The 21,423-nt window shown below is 35.7% G+C and overlaps 1 protein-coding gene across 4 annotated transcripts in view; it reads right to left on the bottom strand.

Annotated features, from left to right (window-relative positions):
* Nucleotides 1-19,344, bottom strand: part of LOC113055295 (Nance-Horan syndrome protein-like) — a 46,117-nt gene extending 26,773 nt beyond the window's left edge. For 3 of the 4 annotated variants that reach the window (XM_026221477.1, XM_026221478.1, XM_026221480.1), the window contains exon 1: nt 18,661-19,343. In XM_026221477.1, coding sequence (XP_026077262.1) covers nt 18,661-18,940 — 280 coding nt within the window. In that variant the 5' untranslated portion in view covers nt 18,941-19,343. Of the gene's footprint in view, nt 1-18,660 lie in introns of all 4 variants that reach the window. The other variant, XM_026221481.1, reaches the window with a different exon arrangement.
* Between the last annotated feature and the right edge of the window lie 2,079 nt (nt 19,345-21,423).

The raw sequence follows: 21,423 nt of genomic DNA, 5'->3' as shown, positions 1-21,423 counted from the left end.
AAATTACTAACAATTCGTCTAGGCTGTACAGAGTCTATTCATTATTTTGGGAGACAATAACTTTATTTATTGTGCACTTTTTGCTTTAGAAATTTGCTGATCCTTTACGTTAACATACAGCTACATAACAGACTGCATGAAAGGTCCTGAAATCAGAATGAAGACTTTATTGCACAATTTAAGACTTTTTATGGCTTTAAATTTGATTCAACTAAATTTAAGACTTTTTAAGGATCCGCAGGAACCCTGCAATCAGTTGAAGAGGGGAGCTGACATCACTTCATTGCGCCTCATTAGCTGCCCATGCTCAGTGTTCACTTGTAAGGGTGAAGATGGATAACTGTCAGCTGGGGAAACATCTTTCCATACAGGACACAATTACATGTGTCTGCATGTCACTGCTATATGCTTACCTGGTATATCTATAAATAAGCCATCCAAGCGCTGTTATATTCACCTATATTCACATCGCGAAAGGCAGCAACCACTACATGCAACGGCCTCGCCAAGTCAATTATATGTACCTGGCTTGCCTCTACCTGACTAATAAGTCTTGTTTTGGTTATTACTGTAAGGACATGATAATATGAGTTAGAGTAAAATATGCCAGTCACAATTATTTCTCGTAATTTTTAATTGTCTGTATGTTTTTTTTTTCTTACAATATTATTATTTTTTATCTGTGACTGCAATACTTCTGGGGGAAAATGTATCCCATAGTGCTGTGCTCATCAGTAAGGTTGCCAAGCAGACAACCATTCATTCCCACCTGCATTTCTGTGTTACCATGGTAACAGCTTAAAGATTAGTGCATTCGTTTAAAGATGCAAAATGAACACCTTGATATAAGTGTGCTTGTACCTTCTTAAAATCTTTTCATTTTTCTTCACACTGTTTCTGTCCTTCTCAGGTATTCTGGCTACTATTCATCTTTTAATCGACAAAAACAGTAGCAAACACGTGGGCCGACTGGATTTGATATTATGCAAATGTGATCTAACAGAGAGCAGGAGCAGAACAGCCAATGGAACAGCAGCAACAACAACACGCTCTGGGTGACGATGTGATTGAGGCAGTTTTATGCTAACAGCCAGAGCCTTTTGAATGTAGGTCATGTGCAAGAAAGACACATATACACGCCTTGCTACACACTGCACACACATAATTCACAACTTTCAGAGGAGCATTTCATTTAATGTGTGACCTGAACCCACCTCGGCCTGCAACATCAGGCTGTCCCTTACGAAAATTAACCATGGTTTTACTACAAATGAAACCAAAAAACCATGGTTACTATAGTTAAACCATGGTAACCACAAATTAACCATGGTTTTGCTATATTAACCATAGTTTAACCATGGTATATGTAGTAAATATGTGGTTAGACAAATGGGAGTCAATATGCCAAAAAACCATGGGTTACTACAGTTTTACTATAATAAAACCATGGTTATTTTTCGTAAGGGGTAACACATATTAAGACATACACAAAGATCACATGATTCACATACTAACAATCTTGACAGAAATAAGATGTAATAATGATAGTATCTAAGATTCGTAAGCTTTGGTTACATCAATGCTTTGCATGCTATTTTTGCAATGCTTTTTTTCAATTCACAAAAAATCAAGACCGACATAAATAACCCTCATTAGACTGTCGCAACTGTCGTCGATGTTGTGAGGTTTGTTTCTACGGTGGCCCTGAGGGACAGGTTTCCCTTTAAATGGGACTGTGCTTGCAAGGCAACATCTCACGTCAGGCTGCTAGCCAATACCAACACTCCATGGAGAATCCTTTATGTGCATGTGTGTGTAAATGTGTGAGTGTGTGTGTTTTCTACCTCCCTGAGCAGCGATCGCACAGTGACCTATATATTCTCCGCTCCGCTCCTGCAATGCACTCAACCTCAATTATTCATAACACACACAAACATTTCAGAACAAAGGAGAATCTCATCGAAGAAATCGGACTGTTATGCATAACATAAGTAATAAAATATAAACATTTAAAATGAAATATAAAATGAAATGGAAAGAATGAAATTTAGTAGTTTTTTTATTTTTCATTTAAATAAATGTTATAGTTTTTAAATAATAAAACTTATACCGATGTATCGACCAACAATGCTTTTAATGCACCCGCCCCGCCTCATATTTACATTTTGGGGTGGGGGTTCTCTAAATAGGACCCTTTCTGAGCCTATGTAAATGCCTCAAGAAATCCCTCAGGTAAACCTAGTTTCCCTATGACCATCCCTAGCTGTAACCATCACAGACATTGAGTATTCAGATGATTCATCAATCAAAACAATTTACAATAGGTGATTCTTCCCATTGCATTCCAAAAATATGTGGCTAGAATCATGTATTTACAAGCAGTCAAAACAAAACTCCATTCATACATGCTTAGTCTACCATGTGATAAACATTTTCTTTCGACCAATCAAGATTTTGGAAGGATTTCCATCTAAACCGCCTGCCAGACCAACCTGCTGTCCAGCCAGGCTTACACAGCAGGCCTGCATATGGTCAATCCAGTCCACAAACCCTTTAATTCCTGCACGTGGTTTGCACATAGCTCTACAGATCACATAGTGGGACCAATGTAGCAATAAAAAAGCTCTTTATTCAAATCAGCCACACATTTACACTCAACTCTTCAAATAAATAATATTAATTAAAACGAATTTAATTAGAAAGGCACAAATATATGCTATAAAGTAATGTATAACATATTTTCATAACTATTCAGTTCAGTACATTTAATAAATGCATTCACTTTAAAAACATTTTCACCTACACAATAAAAGTGGTTGACAGGAAAAGGGTGAGGCAATAGGTAGTTTATAAGTGTATTTTCTGCTTTTCTGCACAATGTTTTGTTTTTATAGCACACGGCTAAAACCACAACCACAAATGATGTGATGGAAAAAATAGCAGGGTATAGAATATGGTTAGATTAGGGTAACTACGAGAGAGAGCAACTGAGAAAAAAAGAAGAGGAGAAAGATAATGCAAGCAAGTAGTAATGAAAGACTGAGTGCAGTGAATGGGTACCGTCAGAATGAGAGTCCAACCAGCTGATAAAAACATTAAAATGTTCCACAAGTAATCCATACAACTCAATTTACATCAATCAATTAACATCTTAGGCAATTTATATACATATAAGTTTTCTCATCTGAGTCAGGAGGATATATACACAACTCATCTACATTTCGGACCAACTGAGGGTGAGTACATTCTCAGCAAATTATAATTTTTGGGTGAATTATTCTTGTTATATTACATATTCTAGCCTATAGTTTTATGTAGACTGCATGCAAGACAATCTTTATACAATAGGTAATCTGCAAAAAAATCTAATGCTAATTGACATTTTCCTCATTTGTTTCCTATGTATGCCATGTCCCATGATGCAAGCAAAAGTTGCAACTATGTAGAGTTGCCGGACATTAAAAGCTGGCAGTATGTAACAGTACAGAAATAATCTACCCAGGATTCTGCAGACTGGCTAGACATGTTTGTGAGGGCTAGAGATACAAACATAGATTTAAAAAAAGCAGGGAAGGATTGCATAAATGATGTAATCCCTTCAAATAGAGCAGATTTGAGAGGAGAGCGGGAATGAGATTATGGCCTGCTCCTTATTTTTCACTATTTGTTTTTATGCCATACACACAACAGAACATGCAAAAAAAAAAAAACTAAAAAAAAAAAAAAGGAAAGAAATATCATTGCTGTTTTTTAAAATTCGAACACATAATGTTATCTGTTATCTCAATCACAGATAACTGAATCACATAAAGTTTCCCACTGATACAAAAAACATGGCCGAAATAGTGTAATGAAGGGGAGATAGGTGAGTAAAGTTCAAAAGAAGGTTTGCTTCTCTGTCATATAGTGGACACACTTATTTTTTTTCTATGGAAACAGGGGAATCTGCTGTCTGTTGGTTTGGGTTTCCCTGCAGAACACAAGCACAGTAAAAGTTTACAGTCTCAAGCAATAAATGCTCAGCCTATCATGTTTAAAATAATACAAATTGTGGATTTGTGGGCTTGCTATTTATTTAATTTATATTTGTACCTTTTTTTCACAGGATTTTCAATCTGAAGCAATGTGTTCACTTTGTATAAAAAAAAAACAAAATTAATTTACACCATTCGAAATGAGATGGCACGTATGAATAATATGAATGTAAAATGATAAGTAAATTATTAAACCTTTCAGCTTCTAAAGCTTAAGAAGAGAGCTGCACGAACAGACGACTATCATGGCTCTGCTGACTGATTGCAGGTGATTGGTTAATGTGCTCCGGTTGTAACTGTGGTGACCCTGTGACGAACCACAGCACAGATGCCACCGAGCTCCTTTTACTAGTTGAGACCGTGCATGTGTGCATGTGTGCTTGTGTACACGTGTTTGTTTCTCAGAAGTGCAAACTGGAGTTTGTCTCACCCCTGCTGTTTTCACCCAACCCCCTGCAAGCCTCTTTTCTCATCATTCAAAACCTTGACAGCATTTGTAAAGATCCCAGGCCCTTTACCAGCCTTCCCCTGCCCCCTTCGGCCTTCCGTGACGCCCTCCAACAACACTAGCCATGTGTAAGTCCGCTGAAAGACAGGGAGACAAAACAGTCCCCAGAGGACATGGCAACAAACACACTGAAAACCAGGCTCCCTGTCTCTGCCGCCTCAGTTCCAGGTGTCAGAGACACATGTTGTTCGGATAGAGTACAGAATGATGAATGAAAGCCCTGGAGAAAAGCACCCCACAATTAAAATCACAAGCTTCAGTGAAGCCCAAAACATCTTTGTTACACTGATGGCACAGTCTCTGCAGTTTGTCATACACGTAGAACTACAACACAAGTCAAATAACTCACATTCCTGTCAGTTGCAGCATTCATTTTTTTGGTTTTACACTCACACATTTCAAATTTCTTTTAGGTCAACATTTTAGTTGACGTTAATGTGCAAAATGACAAAAGTGTGTCAACTTTTCATATATTTGATTACGAATATTTTTTACTTTAGCATATATTTCATATAAACAAATTAAACTGTGACATTTTTTTGTTGATGCTAATGTGGAAAATGACAAGTGTGTCAAATTGTAACATGTTTTGATTTTTTTTTTTTTTTTTTTGATTAGAGCATACTCAATATCTCAAATATTTCAACATATGTTCAATATAAATAAATACAATGTGTAAAAACCCTAAAGATTGCTTTAGAGTTTCTAAAGTACACATTTCTGTCAATTGACTGCATAACTTTTACAAGGTTTTCTGTTTTAGTAATAGTTTTTGGTCTTTGATTAAAATGTTCTTTAAATTTAGTCAATATTTTGTCATATTCATTAATTTTACACATACACATTTCAGGCATTTTAATTTAAAGACATTTTAGTTGACGTACATCAAATTGCATCGGACTAAAGTTTAGTCAGATGTTCACACATTTGGATTTTTTTAAATGAATTTAACCATATTAAATTCCTAAAAATTTAAACGTGTGAAAATCTGAGCTCCACAAATAAAATATTGTACATAAATTATTGTAAGTTTTGTTTTTGTTATGTTTCATCTTATGTCTTTTGATTAAATGCTCTTTAAATTGAGTCAATATTTTATGCCATATAAATTAATTTTGTTGACAAAAAATGTAACAGATTAAACTTTCACACATTTGCATTTATTTAGTAACTTAATCTTATTAAAACTATAAAAGATTTTCAGGATAAACAGAATACACTGAGTACTCCTACAGGATCTTCATCACAGTATGCTAGTAAAACAGTTTAATTATCATCTTTAATTATCATTGTGATGTGCATTTTAGCCTTCATTAATTTTGGCACAAAAACAAAAAAAAAACAAACAAACAAACAAAAAAACTTGGTTAACCAACGTTTTTGTCATTAATTCCATTGACAAGAATAACACTGGCTCAATAACTTATGGCTGAGCCATCTCAGCAAGCAATGGAGAACAAAATCTACTCAATCCTTTCAACATTACTGAGTTTATGCTCTAATCCAAACCTTCTTTACACATTATTTACATTAGAGAAGCTTTCAGTGTGTAATTCTTGTGGCAAATGACAATGCTTCCTTATCAATTTGGTAAATCTAAATGGAACAAAGCGCTCCAATGATCATTCTATTCGCAAAGCCTGCTCACACGAGCTATGGATAATTAGCTTGTGACAAGGCCCAATCCAGTGCCATAGACCCCGAAGAATAATCTGATCAGAATGCTCAATCGCCTCCGTCTAATCTGGAGATTTGCGTGGCTCAGATCAAGCCCACGCTGGTAACTGGCTTACCTAAGGAGAGGTCAGCGCAGAAAGGCAGAGCGAACCCTAAAGCCCTTTAACTCTGTGGTCAGATGGGCCGTTTGCTCACTCTTATTATATTCAAATCACAAGCAAAAGACACCCGAAGGCCACATGCTAATGAAGATCTGCTAAACAAGCACTGAAATTAAAAAAACAAACACACTCTCTCTACCTTCCCCTTAAAAACTCTCTCTTTGATTCCTTAAAAAAAAAAAAAAACTGTAAGTACTGTATAATGTACAGATAGAAGGCATTCATTATAATGGCCACATTGAGGTCGAAGTAAAAATGGCAAAATAATCAGCTATTTGAAAAATCCTAGAAATATATATATATATATACTGTATATATTTTTTACAGAAGTATTCCAGATGGACCTATAACTGCTGGTCATTTTCTCATTACGTTCAATAAGAAATCTAGCCACGCTACAATTCTAAAAAAAAAAGAGACTTTCATCATGCAGCACCAAAATGGTAATATCGTGACTTTCTCCCAACAAGCCTCTGCAAATTTTGGGAAGTAATATGGTTTTGAATGATGAAAAACAGAAGATGCACAATAACTACATTGTAAAAAAATGACAAAGAAAGAATGATAAAATTGCATGGAAATGAGCAGAGAGTGAACATTCTATCAAACATCTCTTTTTGTGTCGGATGGAAGTAGCTATTTTGGAAAGACATGACTGTAAATAAATGAAGACCTATAACCCTAACAGTTTAACCTTGTGTAAATCAATATAGTACCAGAATGACGCTTGAATGTCACTTTTATACAGTACAAGAGTACCATTTTTGTGAAGCAGGACAGCTGCCATGTAATAATTATCAGTCGGTCAGACTGTAGATTCAGGATAAACAAACGGGCAAAAGCAACAGCAGATGGTGCCTCAGATAGAGAAATATAATGACCTTAGTTAGTTTCAGGATCACCCGTCTTGATCTATTAAAACCATATGGCTGATCTGCACTTCACGCCCAGGGAGAGTAACACAGCCCCCTCCTCACGCAAGATAAAGCGCCCTAAATACAACACACATTCCCATATATTTTTGCGCACACAATGACACACACTACTAAGCAGGTTGGGGGGCAAGTGGAAATTACAAGGCAAGTTAATTGCAGTTTGGCATAGCTGTAATTATTCAACTGAGTAAAAATAGTCACTTTCAATTACTTGATAATAAGAGTGGATGTAGATCTGGTTCTATCAGACAAATGAGGCTTCTGTATATTCATGCTCTAATTAGTAACTGTATGATCTAGCTGGTATATTTTATTCAGCATCTCTTCTTTGGCTCTCCATCCTCATGTGTAAGGTGCAGCGTGAGCGTGTTTCCAGTATATAGTGTTTTAACACTGTCTAGTGGAGCAGCTGCACTAGCCTACAGCCCTGCAGCACGCCACCACTGCTGTCAGCACACGACACATCAGCCCACTCAGCAGACCACGCAAAAATAAACTCATACAGACTGATCTATTTGTGAACTTTCACTGTTGTTTCCTCAAGCGAGGTACTTATACAAGGTCCATAAACAGCTCACTGGAATAGATTGCTATTGGTCAAATATTTTTTTAATATCGACTGAAATTAAAATGTACAAAATAATTGTATTAGTACCTTTCTTGTTACTGCATGGTCTCATCTCATCTCATCTAATTAAATAGTCTTCAGTGTCACATGATCCTTCAGAAATCATTCTTATATGATTTGCTGCTTAGGAACATTTCTTATTATTAATATTGAGAACAGGATTCTTTGATGAGTTAAAAGTTAAAAGGGACACCAGTATTTTTTTATATACCGAAAATTTTGTAACAATCACTTTCAATCAATTTTATGCATCCTTGCTGAATAAAATGATTACTTTCATTCAAAAATCTTTCTGACCCAAAACTTTTAAACAGTAACGTAAATGTACTATAAATTTAATGCATCAATAACCAGATTGTATCTTGCTTGCTCTGACATAGTAGGGAAAAAACATGTTACTTCCTCTCTGGTGAAGCATTTCATGAATAGACCTCAAATTGAGGACAAGTCAAACAAGACAATCTACACTGACTTAGAGGCAGGGGATGTTTGGACTGCACACGTCAACGTCCTGACTGGAGATTGCTTTAATTTGTGCTCCAGTTATGGAGTAATAGTGTATAATTCCTGAAATAATGAACTTGGCTTTGCGCTTTGCTTTTGGTGCCTGTTCTACTTAAGCTGCTCTTGATCTGTTCATGCCGATATCCCTATATCTGTCTAGATATGATGTCAACACCATGTGATCTCCAGGATGTGTCTTTAAAGAAAAGTATGGGCAGTTGTCCTTCAAACTAGGAAAACAGCATTGTAAGATGCTTACCAAATGCAATCTGTTGACAGAATGATGTGGTTTAAGACCACACACACACACACAAATCACAAACATAGGCCTATACATACACCTATGAACTACAGATGAGGGTCTACTATCTTTACTACAGAAAAGAGTCTAATACTATCATCAACACTAATAACACAAATAACTTACCTATACAGATATTTCCCCTAAAAGCTGAGCAGCGAGGAGAAAAGACATCAGGGATTTGTTATAAGTAAAATAAACAGCCAATCCATTCATGTTTAAAAGGTGTGCGTTAAAAAGCAATTACAATGTCACAGGTCTGCATGAATATTACGGGAATATATTAAAACAGATGCTGTATTTTGGTACCATGTCTTTAGTCACACCCTATAATGTTGTGCTGTACAGTGCAATGGTTTTTGGACATAGTCAAAACTTGCAGAGAATTATTCTCTAAGGCTCTAAAAGTCCCACAGAAAACAAAACTCAGTTTAGAACTATTACATAAGACAGAGTTGTTTTTCTGGCTCACTTTCCATTCTCAATGTGGCATGTGTTTTTTGTTAAGGGATAAATATAGCAAGCTTGCCCAGGCCCCCCCAAAAAAACTTTGACTTTCAGTGGACAGTGATTTGTTTTAAAATATTATTTTATTTTTATAAAAACCTTTCATCATCACAATATAATATAATATAATATAATAATATAATATAATATAATATAATATAATATAATATAATATAATATAATATAATATTTAAGCCAGTATTAAAGAAAAATAATCACACTAAAATATGAATTTCTACATGAATTAAGAGATCAATTGTCCATACAGTCCATATTAAATAAATGGCACATTAAATAATAATATTTTATTTTAAACACAGCTTGTTTTGTCGTATTTTAAGCCAGCATACGTGTTGTTCAAAAATTTGTGTCATTCAATAAATTACACAAAAATATGATTTTTTACAATTTTTAATGTTTTATTTCAGATGTTTCATTTTATTTCCTATTTCATTTCATTTAATCAGTCAGAATTAAAGTGTCATTCAAAGTTAAAAATCACACACACACAATTCAACATAAAATAAGAGGTAACTTGCCACACGGCCCATATTAGTATTTTATTTTAGACATGACTGTCATCTATTTGTTTAGCATATCACTTGGACTCTTTCATTCAAAGTTATCATACTAATCAAAATATTATACTTTTATCACATTAAATATATTATACAATACATACAAATATCATACTAAAATATTTTACTACAACATTATTTAAATATTATAATTAGCAAATATTAATTTATACATAAAATGAGGTCATACAGACATACAGAGTTTCTGCACACTGACTGCCATTGATTCATTTCTACTGTAGACTAAAGACGGCTCAAATACAAAAGCCTTGTTTACAGTTGCAGCTTTGATACACTGTCATCATCATCACAGCCCTCTCTCATTTATCTCCCTCTGTATGTCTGTCTGTCTGTCTTAATTACGGCTATTCCCTCTGTTGTGACTCAATCAGCCAAGTTTTTCCTCTCTGTTTTCACTCACTCTCTCTCTCTCTAAGACCGACCCCTCTCTTGCAGCACGAGCAGTCAAATAAACACTTCTCCTTCTGTTCCTCTGACACAGAGGAGCTTTTCCTTCAGTCATTGAAAGACTGAGGATTCCCACTGATATTTGTCATTTCAATGCCACCAGCAGCACCAATGAAACTGCAAAAATAATTGTTACCTAACAGGTTTCCCAAACGCTTTTACTGGCCTCCTGCTCGCCTCTAAGTCTTCCTATTTGAAAATGGAAACTAAAACTGGACAAAACTGAAACTATCAAAATAAACAAATAATAAACAAAATAAAATAAGTAATGAAGTATTTGTATTGATATTTCACATGTATTTTACCCAGACTTTGAATTATGCATTTCATTCTTTTGTGTTTAGGGTTGAAGAAAATGGCCATAAACTAAACGGAAAAGGTACTGGTAATTTTCTATTTTTTCAATGTTTATTTATTTATTTTCCTTACAGTAAACCAATTGTCCTTTTCTTTTATTTTTTTACATAAAATATTTATCTTGTAAGATTTTTTTTTTTTATTATTATTTGAATGAGCACAAACTTATAAATGCACAAAAAAGTCCACATTCTATAAGAACACATATGGACATTATTCACAATGATATACATTTAATTTATTTTAAGCAAGCGGTATATAAACAACAACACAAAAGTGATTAAACACGTAGTTCATGAAAAAGTTATAAATCTTACAAAAAGTAACATCCAAAAATGTCAAGCCTTTGTTTTATTACTGATATATGACTAAAAGCTGTAGACAGAATTGAGAAGTTATAACAGACAAGTGTCTCACAGTCTGCGGAGCAGAGCTGTGCTCAGTCTGGGCAGATTGCCAGCCCGAGTCGAACTGCAGTTTAACCCATCCATACATCCAGTGCATCGAGGATGGTGGTTAATGATTTCCCAAGGTGTTCTTTTGAGGTACAAAAATTACCCAAATTCTTGAGCATTGCCATAAAAAGAAATTCATTGATAATAGAGTCAGACATTCCAGAGTAATCATCAAAGAGCTAATATAAGGGCATATCGACATAATTCTCTCTCTCTTGCTGTGTATCTACAAGGAGAGGGGTGGGGGGGGGGGTAAGTGAGGCATAGCTCATCTAGTTCGCATGTATGAATTCTTCTTGTTTCATCATCACAGCGGTGTGATCAAAGGTATGCTGAGATTACTGGCAGCTCACAGGCAGAAGACATGATTATAGTCTGAATGTAAACACAGGCAAGAAAAACCCAAGCGGGCCCAGGCCAGAAGCTTCCCCTCTGTCTGAACTAACAAGATATCTTATCATGGAGTTCATAGTGAAGATCATGTTTTGCAATCCAGAGGTACATGTGTACATACTTCAGCGAGGTTCACTCAACAATAATGTCTGGAAAAACAACATAATGTGAATTGCTGACTTGTTTCATTTTAGAAAAACTGTTGTCATATCATATACACAAACAAAAACTATTGCACAAAATGTGGTTATATATAAATCACCCTGGAAAATTCACTGTAATTTCTTTGATGACAATTACGTGATATATTAACAATACATTTTCATTTTTGAGCTGTTGATTGGTTAAAGGTTATAGGATTATTCAGACTGTTTAAGTGTCAGAGGTATTTATAACTTTTGGATGTCCCTGGACTGTTGCTCTTAATATAAGTTATTTATAATTACTAAAGAATAACTAAAATAATAAAGAAAATACTAAGAAAATATAACTTTTAGATATAAGATATGTAATCCCTTTATAAATAATAATTTTTCTGTGGGGGTATCCCCATAAAGTGGTTTATTTTTCAAAACTTTACCAAAATAGCAATTATGTATGGGCCACTTGTTTAGAAACAAACGAATGATGAAGATGACAAGTATTTTAGGACCAACAATGGAGGAAGATTTGTTTCCCCCCCCAGAATGATGTAACTGCCGAATCTTCCAGCAGGGGCAAACTGGTAAAACCTTCCCCCTTTAGTTTAGGCTGCCATTTCCCATCTCAGCTCCCCCGCTAAAAATGGGACGTGACCTAAAAGGTAAAATGGAACTACTGCTGTGATTACTTCAGAGAGCAACCCCGAAACTGACACAAACAGCCCCATAGTTATGGCTGACAATCCCCAACTGAGAAATGGTTCTGTTATCATACGATACATTTCTTTCAGCAAGACTAAAAGCATTTCAGTTGAGTAATGAACCTGAAACTGAATTATTTGAGGAAACTGTGATAATTGCTTATTGTGCTATGTGCTATTGTGCATATATATATATATATATTGATACCCCCCGATGTTCACTATTGGTGTCTTCAGACATGGTGTCTGGTGCAACTTGTCGAACTGAACCCTAAAATATAAAACGTTACAGAAATGACATTATAATCAGAATGGTGACTGTTTTGGCCAATATAGCTAACATTATACTTCCAGTTTGTCTGTTTCTCGGCTCAACCTTTACTTCTGAGGCTTTGTTTTAAGATCTTTCTTTCCCATCACGATGAACAGTTCTCAGACAGGCCTCATAGAGAGCCTTGATGTGTCTCCAGTGAAAATCAAAGTGCATTAAACATTAAAAGTACTGTCAAAGCGCAGAAGTAGACCAACTATAAGGGAAAAAGTAGAGCATCAAAAGGGCTAGAAGGCAGAAAGCAAAAATGTTGACTTTATGATCCTCATTGTGCTCTTCTATTCACCTGCATACTTAAATATGTAAATTTTAAGTTTTTTTTATTTTGAGAAACCAAAGGAAACTTATACGTCCACTATTCAGTTTAAAAACCCAGACAGCACTGCAATGAGCTCAGTGAAAAAAAATCAATCCAACATGGCAGAGAAATGATGATTATAAATATACTTACATTGCATTCAGTAGTGAAACTATATTGGGTTTACCCTCTAAGCTCTAAAATCTGTCCTTCATTACCTTGTTAGATTTTAATGAAACACAAGTAAAACATTACCCAAGACAAAATGCTTGAAATGTTAGAGAACAGTGAAGTTTTGCTGCAAGTCAACTAGAGAGATGTGGCACTGCACCCACATACACAGGTGCTCTCTGACTCCATTATGTGTTTGTGCTCGATGTGCTCTTCCTTTTAGGATGGGGTTACTGTAGAATGCGGGGGTGGGCTTCCGCTTGAAACAAGTTGGGACAGTTGTGCTGATGGTTGAACAATCCATTGGTTTAATTTCGTCTTGACAAAGTATCAGTGAAAGCTGTAAGATCCAATCTGCTACACATCAACTTTGTAGTCTTTACTACTTATCTCAAATGATATGCTTAGTTTATGAATATTTAATGGCAATAAAAGAAACAATGATTCACGCTGGACCTGCTGGTCTTACTAATTATTCATGAGGTCAGGATTTTAACTCTGCCATTAACCAGATGTCTGAATGAGTGACAGTATACAATATCAATCCAACATGGCAGAGAAATTATGATTATGAATATATGATGATTATTTTGCACTAAAGAATGGCTCCTGCAATCAATCAAATGACTGGCATATGTTTTTGTGTGATTGTCATCATTTGAAGTAAAACAAGCAAATAAAGGTTCATTTCTCTTTAAAGATTCTCTCAATTGAAAACAAAGAATCAAAACTATGAAAGCCTGTTTCCGCCATGGAATAAAAAATGAAAAAGTTAATTGTGACTTTTTAACTTACAATTATTTTCAGAGAAAAAAGTCACAACTGCAAGATTAAATACAGAATTGCAAAAATATGAATATTTAAATATGATTTTACATCTATAAATAAATACGAATTTACATCTCACAATTCTGACTTATTTCCAATTAATTCTTAGGTTACATGTCACTATATATATATATATATATATGTAAATCAGAATTGTGAGATAAAAAGTTGAAATGACACCTTTTAAGCTTTTTATTCCATGGTGGGACCAAGCTTCATTTTACATTATATGAAAAAGGAAATATATATATTTTTTTTTTTTAACATGCCCATTTTTTATTCTTGATACATTATGTGTGAAAGGGTTATTTATTTTAATTAAAGTGTAAGCTATATTTTTTTCATGTTTTTTTCTTGCCAAATTTCACAAAGCATGTAACAAAGAACAAAGCATGTTCCGTGATATACTGCATTTACAATTCCAACATAAACATATTATTTATTCAGTGTGGAAGATCACTGGACTGTAGGATGTAAGATCAAACCTAAGCTTAACACCATCTAAACACCAAAAGTAAAAGCATGCATTTACTTATTCTGACCTGAGGCATTGTACGGTAGACTTGTTCTCTAAGACTGTGTGTGCTAATGGTGGGCAAAGTCTGAGTATTTAAACCATGGGCCGCAGCACTCTCTGAATCTGACCAATCAGAGCTGAGCACACAGTGGCCCGGAGCTGAGAGGATGATGTGCCGTCCATAGCTACTTTAATTCCAGGCCACTGAGACTCATTTATGTATGATCCTTATCAAAAAGGATCAAGCAAGAGAGCTCTCGACCTATTATAATTCAAAGAGAGAATGGAAGATAGAGTGTGTGTCACGTGCATGTTTTCCAGGGTGCAAGAGTTTGCCTGCTTGGTGTCCTTTATACGTGTATTTAAATTTGCATGTATTTTTTTCCATGCGAACACATAAAAAATATTTTCTCTTGATGGTATAAATGTGCACTAGTGTGTGGGGGTAGGGGGGTGTATGAATATAGGCTATTAAAGCTATAGGGCACTGAATTTTGCTCCGGGGGCTTTTAGAGAGTGGATGCTGCAGTGGGCTCTGTTAAAAGGTTAGATCCCCTCTCCCTCGGGCCAGGTTTCTATTCTGCTTCTGTGTGCTGGTATGGCTATAAACAAATAAAAAAACACACACCCACACACATATATATATATAATTCATTTTTAATGCTATATCTATGTTTTCATCATGTTAATGCAATAATTGCATAAAATTACTGCAAGAATTACTCGACCTAAGAGGTTTCAAGTCTCTCCAGTCACCGCGAGTCAACTTTTCTCAGTCAGATGTTTTCCCTTCATTAGTAAAACCTGCAACTGGCTGTATGCACTGGGAGAGATCTTGTCTAATTAAACAGGTCCGGGGGCAGGCAAGGTAATCTCCATCCTCGCTGGGGAGGCCAGATCACGGGCCTTCTCACTTGCGGGATAGAAAGAGAAAACCGTCCCAGAATGGATTAGATCCAAGACTAGACATAATGATGTGTGGGGTACTGTAGCTATTAACTGATCCTGCTCTGTGCTGTTATGCAATGTGATGGACTTATCACTTTTAATGCACTGCTCAAAGATTTCAGGAATGAATATCCTTATTAAAAGAAGAGGCAAGTCTCAAGTCTAATAATCATGTAGGACAAATCTAAAAAGCATTTATGCAAATACCTTAAAACTTAAGAACAGTTTCAGGTGGTAACAACCATCAGGAATACTATCTGACAGCTTGCACACACAACACAGCGACAGGACTCATATGGACCCCCTCCCCATGTATTGCACATACATTGCATCACATGTATTGCTCTAGACACCTTAATAATCCACCTCACTCCAGCCATTTTAAAAGTGTGACAATTACTATGATAACTCTCTATGTTACAGGATGCAATTAGCCGTTTTATGCTCACTATGTCTATTGTTTGTATATGTAAACTGTTTATTGTCCCTCACATCTATTACACTGAGTCTGTAGCATTGAGTTACTGTGCTGTGCATAGTGTGTTTCTAAATGCTGATGTTTGCAACAAGGTGTCTTGGGAAACGTTTGGTCTTATCTGTCCGGACTCTTTACTTGTCCTATTTTTGTTGACCTAAAGTACTTTATAATAAATGATAAAGACCATAATGATTTTATTCATAAGCTTAATTCAAATAAGATGGTTTATTCATTTTTGTAAATAAACGTTTGGAGCTGTTGGTTATGCAATGCAAAAATCTGGAGCAACTTTATTTTAGTATCAGTTATTTTGTGGTGTTTTTGTAATTTAAGTTATTTGTGTGTGTGTGTGTCTATATAGTTTTAATTTAGTTAGTTTTATTTTTTTTAAGTACATTACATTTTTTCTTTTTTTTTTTTTAGTTAACCTCTTTATAGTTATAGTATATTAACTCTGATCTGGAGTGAATCTGAAGAGGAAAGTTAGCAAAGGTCACAATCAAAGTTGTATGAGTGCCCTAACTACAGGTCAACTATCCATTCAAATTCAGGAGGGTGTTGTTCTTGGCACCACATGTCATCACTGGAATAAAAAGACAAAACACCCCAATTATGGGATTAGGATCGTTTACACTAATCGAGCCATAAAGGGCTATGACACACGACTCAAACACACAATGAGATAGTTTTAGGCTCCCTGCACAACTGTTTATAACCAAAATCAATCGCAAGTCACATTTTTTTTTTCATTTTTCACCTTTTCTCACTGATTTATGTGATGATTTATTCTCAAACATAAAATACAACTGCATAAATCTTAATAAAAGTCAAACTTCTGGAGATTTTCCCGTCTCTGTTTACACACTTAATTACAGACTAGCATAAGTTTGTGCTCCTCAAAGCTTAAGGCAGCAAACCCCCTTGCTTTTAATCTTTTTATTTTGACTGCAAAGTCAGACACAGCAACCAGCTTTAGCATAACAATGTGCTCCTTTAATCACGCTGCATACAAACACACTCACAGTCCATACTCCATCATTTTTGGTAATTAGTTGCTTTTATCTACATTAACCAGACTACAGGAAAACACAAGGAATGAATCGTACCTTTTTGATGTGGAACAGGCTTTTGGAGATCTCAAAAATTTGGGCTCTTCTGAGAAATCCACACTACAGTATACATAAAGCTCTAGGTGTTTGATGTTTGGGGAACTAAAGCCGTTTGGAGGGTAAACTGAATGCATATATATATATATATTAACATGACAAATAACAAGTCCTCCAAAATGACACACTATTGTAAGGGGCAGATGAATGACTATGAGGGTTGGAGGGGTGAAATAGTTTTGGTCCAGTGGTAATAATCACTCTTGGAGAAAGAGATTATTTCAGCAGGTCCTAGCCTGACCTACATGGCTTAATCTTTTATGGGTCAAATCAGTTTATGCCTGGACATGGCCGGGTTCAAAACATGCCGCATGGCATCAAAATAAAATGATTTCATCCTATTCAAACTAATTGCATAAGTCTGTAAATGTTCTTGTTTTTCGTTGCCTCAGAGTGGAGGGGGAGATCTCCATATTTCCAGTGCTGTATCCATGCACTGGATTTCTCCCCATGCACTGCAGCTTAACATCTTCTTATAATTAAAGCTATACAGCAGCACCCAGTGCTAAGGCTATGATCTCCTCAGATGCTTGACAAGGGCGCTGAGTCTGTAGCATTTTATTTTAAAGCAGGGGCCTTGTTTCTTCAGCCCATGCAGTTGAAATGAAGTAGGAGCTTTTTCTTTTTTTTTTAAATCACATGTTATAGCTATCACTATTTCACTGGGACATTTCTTCGTGGATACAAGGTGGATGTTGTTTTGCATATAGTGCTGCATCCAAGCAACTGGAATATTTATTTTCTCTTCACACCCGACCTATAAGTTTCATGTAAAATGCATTATCTTCTCATAAAATAGGCTTTTTTTGTGTTTGTACACTAAGATATCTTGTCTCATCGTGTTTAAATGTCACATCACCGATAACCTTTAGGTTAGATTTATCCTTATCTTGCATTTAATTCTGTTGGAGCAGCTGGGTGGGTGCAGCGCATGTTTAATGACTTAAGGACAACGTATTTTATTTTATGTTAGACCTGCTTTATATACCGATGTGCAAAAATAAGAATAATTAATAATTTTTATTTTTATTTTTTTGTGTCTTCTTGCGCAGCCGAATATGATTAAGCATGTAGGCTATGCGTTTTAAAGACAATATGGATTGCTTATTACTGTGATCGAAAAATAAAATGAAATGAAAATTATGTTATAGCAGAGATAGCTGTTGCGTTTATCAATTTTAATGAGCAGCGGAATTGAAATAGCCATGGCACCTACACGCCCCTCTCTCCAAACAGCTGCTGAAAACGAACCAGACGGTCTCCTAATGACTTTAAACTCTTAACAATCACACATATAGACCAAAAAACAAAAACAAAAAACAATATACAGCGGCTGGTCACTGTATGTCAAGACGGTTGTCGGTTCGGAGCGAAAAGCGCAACCGGTCACAGTGCAGGTGTTGGTTACGCATGCAGGCGTGTGACACATTATAATTTGCTCTGCAAATCTCCGAGGCAGTGCCTACATGTGACATGATAGATATAACCACCATATTCATTCATTCTTTTCCAATAAATTCGCACTTTCATTTTAAACTCTCCAAGCCATATAATACACGCGTAATGGTCTACTTACGCACAGCCTCCAGTTTTGGATCCAGCGCAATGGCGGTTTGCTGGATTTTGCCTATTTTGTTCTGCAAAGCCCAAACCCGTTGGTTTGTGGAGACTATTTCGTTCTCAAGCTCCTGAAATAAGGAGCAGGCGTGTTTGGACAGGTCGGAGAGCTGCCGCAGGGTCCGGGATAGAGCCACATTAGTGATGGAGCACAGATCCTCGAACAGTAACCCTTCATCATTAGGGATGGGATGTCTGCACAGCAGCTGGGGCTCAACGATCCGTTTGGCAAAAGGCATTTTTCAGTAGGTAAATGCAAATCCCCCATAAATAAACCAATCAACTAATCCAACAGAAGATTCTGGTGCCTGTCAAGCAAAAATCCACGAATCCTCCGCGCAACCCGCCATCACTTCATTTCTCCCGTTAGAGGAGAGCACACAAGGATGGAGGTTTCTCAGTGAAAATCTCTGCTCCTCCTCTGGACCTGAACGCCTTTTGGTAGGCTAGGTTTTTTTTTTTTTTGAGGGCTTGGAGGCTGAGAATGGATAGAGAGAGGCTTTGCAAAAACACGGACTGGTTTACTTGCGCCAGGAGCGGAGAGAATCTACGCATTCTACTACGGTGAAGGCACTCCTCTTTAATATTAATTACAGCACGATGACGTTGCCTTGAACGCGTCCAGTCAGGTGGCTAATTAATATGCACGAGCCAAACCTTAACCTTAGTAGGTTTTAAAAGAAAAAAAAAAGCTTTCATGGACGAAGATCTACACACCTTTATATAGCTTTGATTAATTCATCTTGTCAAGCCACCTGTGTTATATAAATAATATATTAGACAGTATTGTAACACATTTCGTTATAACAGCTTTAACTCTTTTTTTTTTTTTTTTTTTTTTTTTACGAACAAATGTTTTGGTAAAGGTAATCAAATCTACCACTTAAAATAATTATTATACATAAACAATATTATTTTCTTATATAATTCTACATCTGATCAGGAAATTTGTGGTCATGTATGAGAGTGTTCCTAGCTCGTTTTTAGTTGGTTTAAAATTGGTTACAACTCACCCTGCATAACAATAAAACATATAGTCTCCTCACCAACTACAGGCAGTTAAAGTCTTTTCGGTCTGCTGAAATGATTAAGTTGATTCACAACCCCTCACTACGTCATCAATGTTCCATTGTGATTGCTACAAAGGTGACAAAGTAAAGTATCTCTGCCCCATTTGTAGTTACATCATTGCAGCAGTTTTCCGGTTAGGGGTTCCGCTTGGATAAACTTTATCCACTCTTTTGTCGAGGACTTAGCTATGTTGAGGGCTTAACAACACACAAGCTGAGCTCAATGGTTAGTATAGTGGTATGGATATATATGAGAAGTAAAAGCTGTTGAAATAACCAAGGAGTTACTCTGAGTTTTACAATCTATTCTTAAATTAGAAAGATTATTATATTGAATATTTTACCATCATATGTTTTTCATTCCTGTGTGTGGCGAGCAGCCTCTCGTGGTGGAATCTGTGCAGCAGCTAAAATTCAAAGCGTAAAAAGAAATGTCACCATCTGGTGGTCATATTATGCAACTAACACCGGACAGAGAATGGTCACTGACAGTGCAATATAGGGGGAAAATGTATTTGTATTTTTTTTTTTTTTTGGTTAACATTTAATCATGTTTTATAAGTGTTGACAACGATATTTTCTACCTTAACTCAACATCGCTTAAAAAAACACACACACATAAAACCCACAAAAGATTAAAGCATATCTCTGATTCATGGATGAGGTCAAATAAACAGATTAAACAGCTCTGTAAGCAATCTACTTAAACAGTCTGAATGTTGAAGCTGATTACTGAATGTTTGTCTGGACATTTTGTTTAGTAATTGTGAATGTGAAGGTGGGGTTTGTAAAGCCTCTAAATTTCAGTGAGACTTTTTCAAAATTACTATTCTGTTTTAATAATACATCTATGTTCCTCATGTTCCAACTCTAATATCATGCTGTTCAATCAAATGTATTATTTAATATTTTATGGTATAATTTAACTATGAAACTCTGAGTCATCAGTCTATCTTGATAAAGATCTACATTAGCTGTCACAGGCACAGCTATTTATGCTTTTATAGGCCTAGATTATGTTTGCACAATTGACTTACCGCTCAAAGTAAAGAGCACAAGTCTGCTCTTTACAAAAATCGGTATTTTTGGTTTATTTTGCTTTAGCGTTCAGTAATGAATAGTAATGTAGTAAATAGTAATGGGAAACTGAAATTGCAAATCTGTTATAATAGTAATCATTTTCATCAATCACTGAGTTATACTGAAACTATATTTTGTTTAATTTGCTTCCTTTTATCATTTGTGATGTTACTTAATCTGATTTACAATAGTATCACAATAAAGGAAGGACCTGAGCAATAACAAGGAATGAGAATATAAGACTTTAAGATCTTGGCTAGTAAATAACATCCCAGAATCCTGCAGCAACCAACAAGTAACTGCTACAGCACGAAAATTGGTCGGTTTAAATGGTTATAAAATATTATACCTGTTTTCTTTTACTGTGGTTTGAACACTGTCTTCTCCTCGTGGTCGTCCATTAAATCAAAAAGGAAATAGTGTGCAAGGACCGGAAATTGGATCAACTCATCACCAGTGTCAGTTATGATTTACTGATTTACACTGCACTTCAAGTGTTAATGCCATTCAAATCAACACCAGAATCAATATTTTTTAACTCTGAAAAATTAACACCATAAAAACAACACTAA

The sequence above is a fragment of the Carassius auratus genome, chromosome 36, assembly GCF_003368295.1.
Source record: "Carassius auratus strain Wakin chromosome 36, ASM336829v1, whole genome shotgun sequence".
Classification (NCBI taxonomy): domain Eukaryota; kingdom Metazoa; phylum Chordata; class Actinopteri; order Cypriniformes; family Cyprinidae; genus Carassius; species Carassius auratus.
This window is presented reverse-complemented; position numbering and strand designations above follow the sequence as displayed.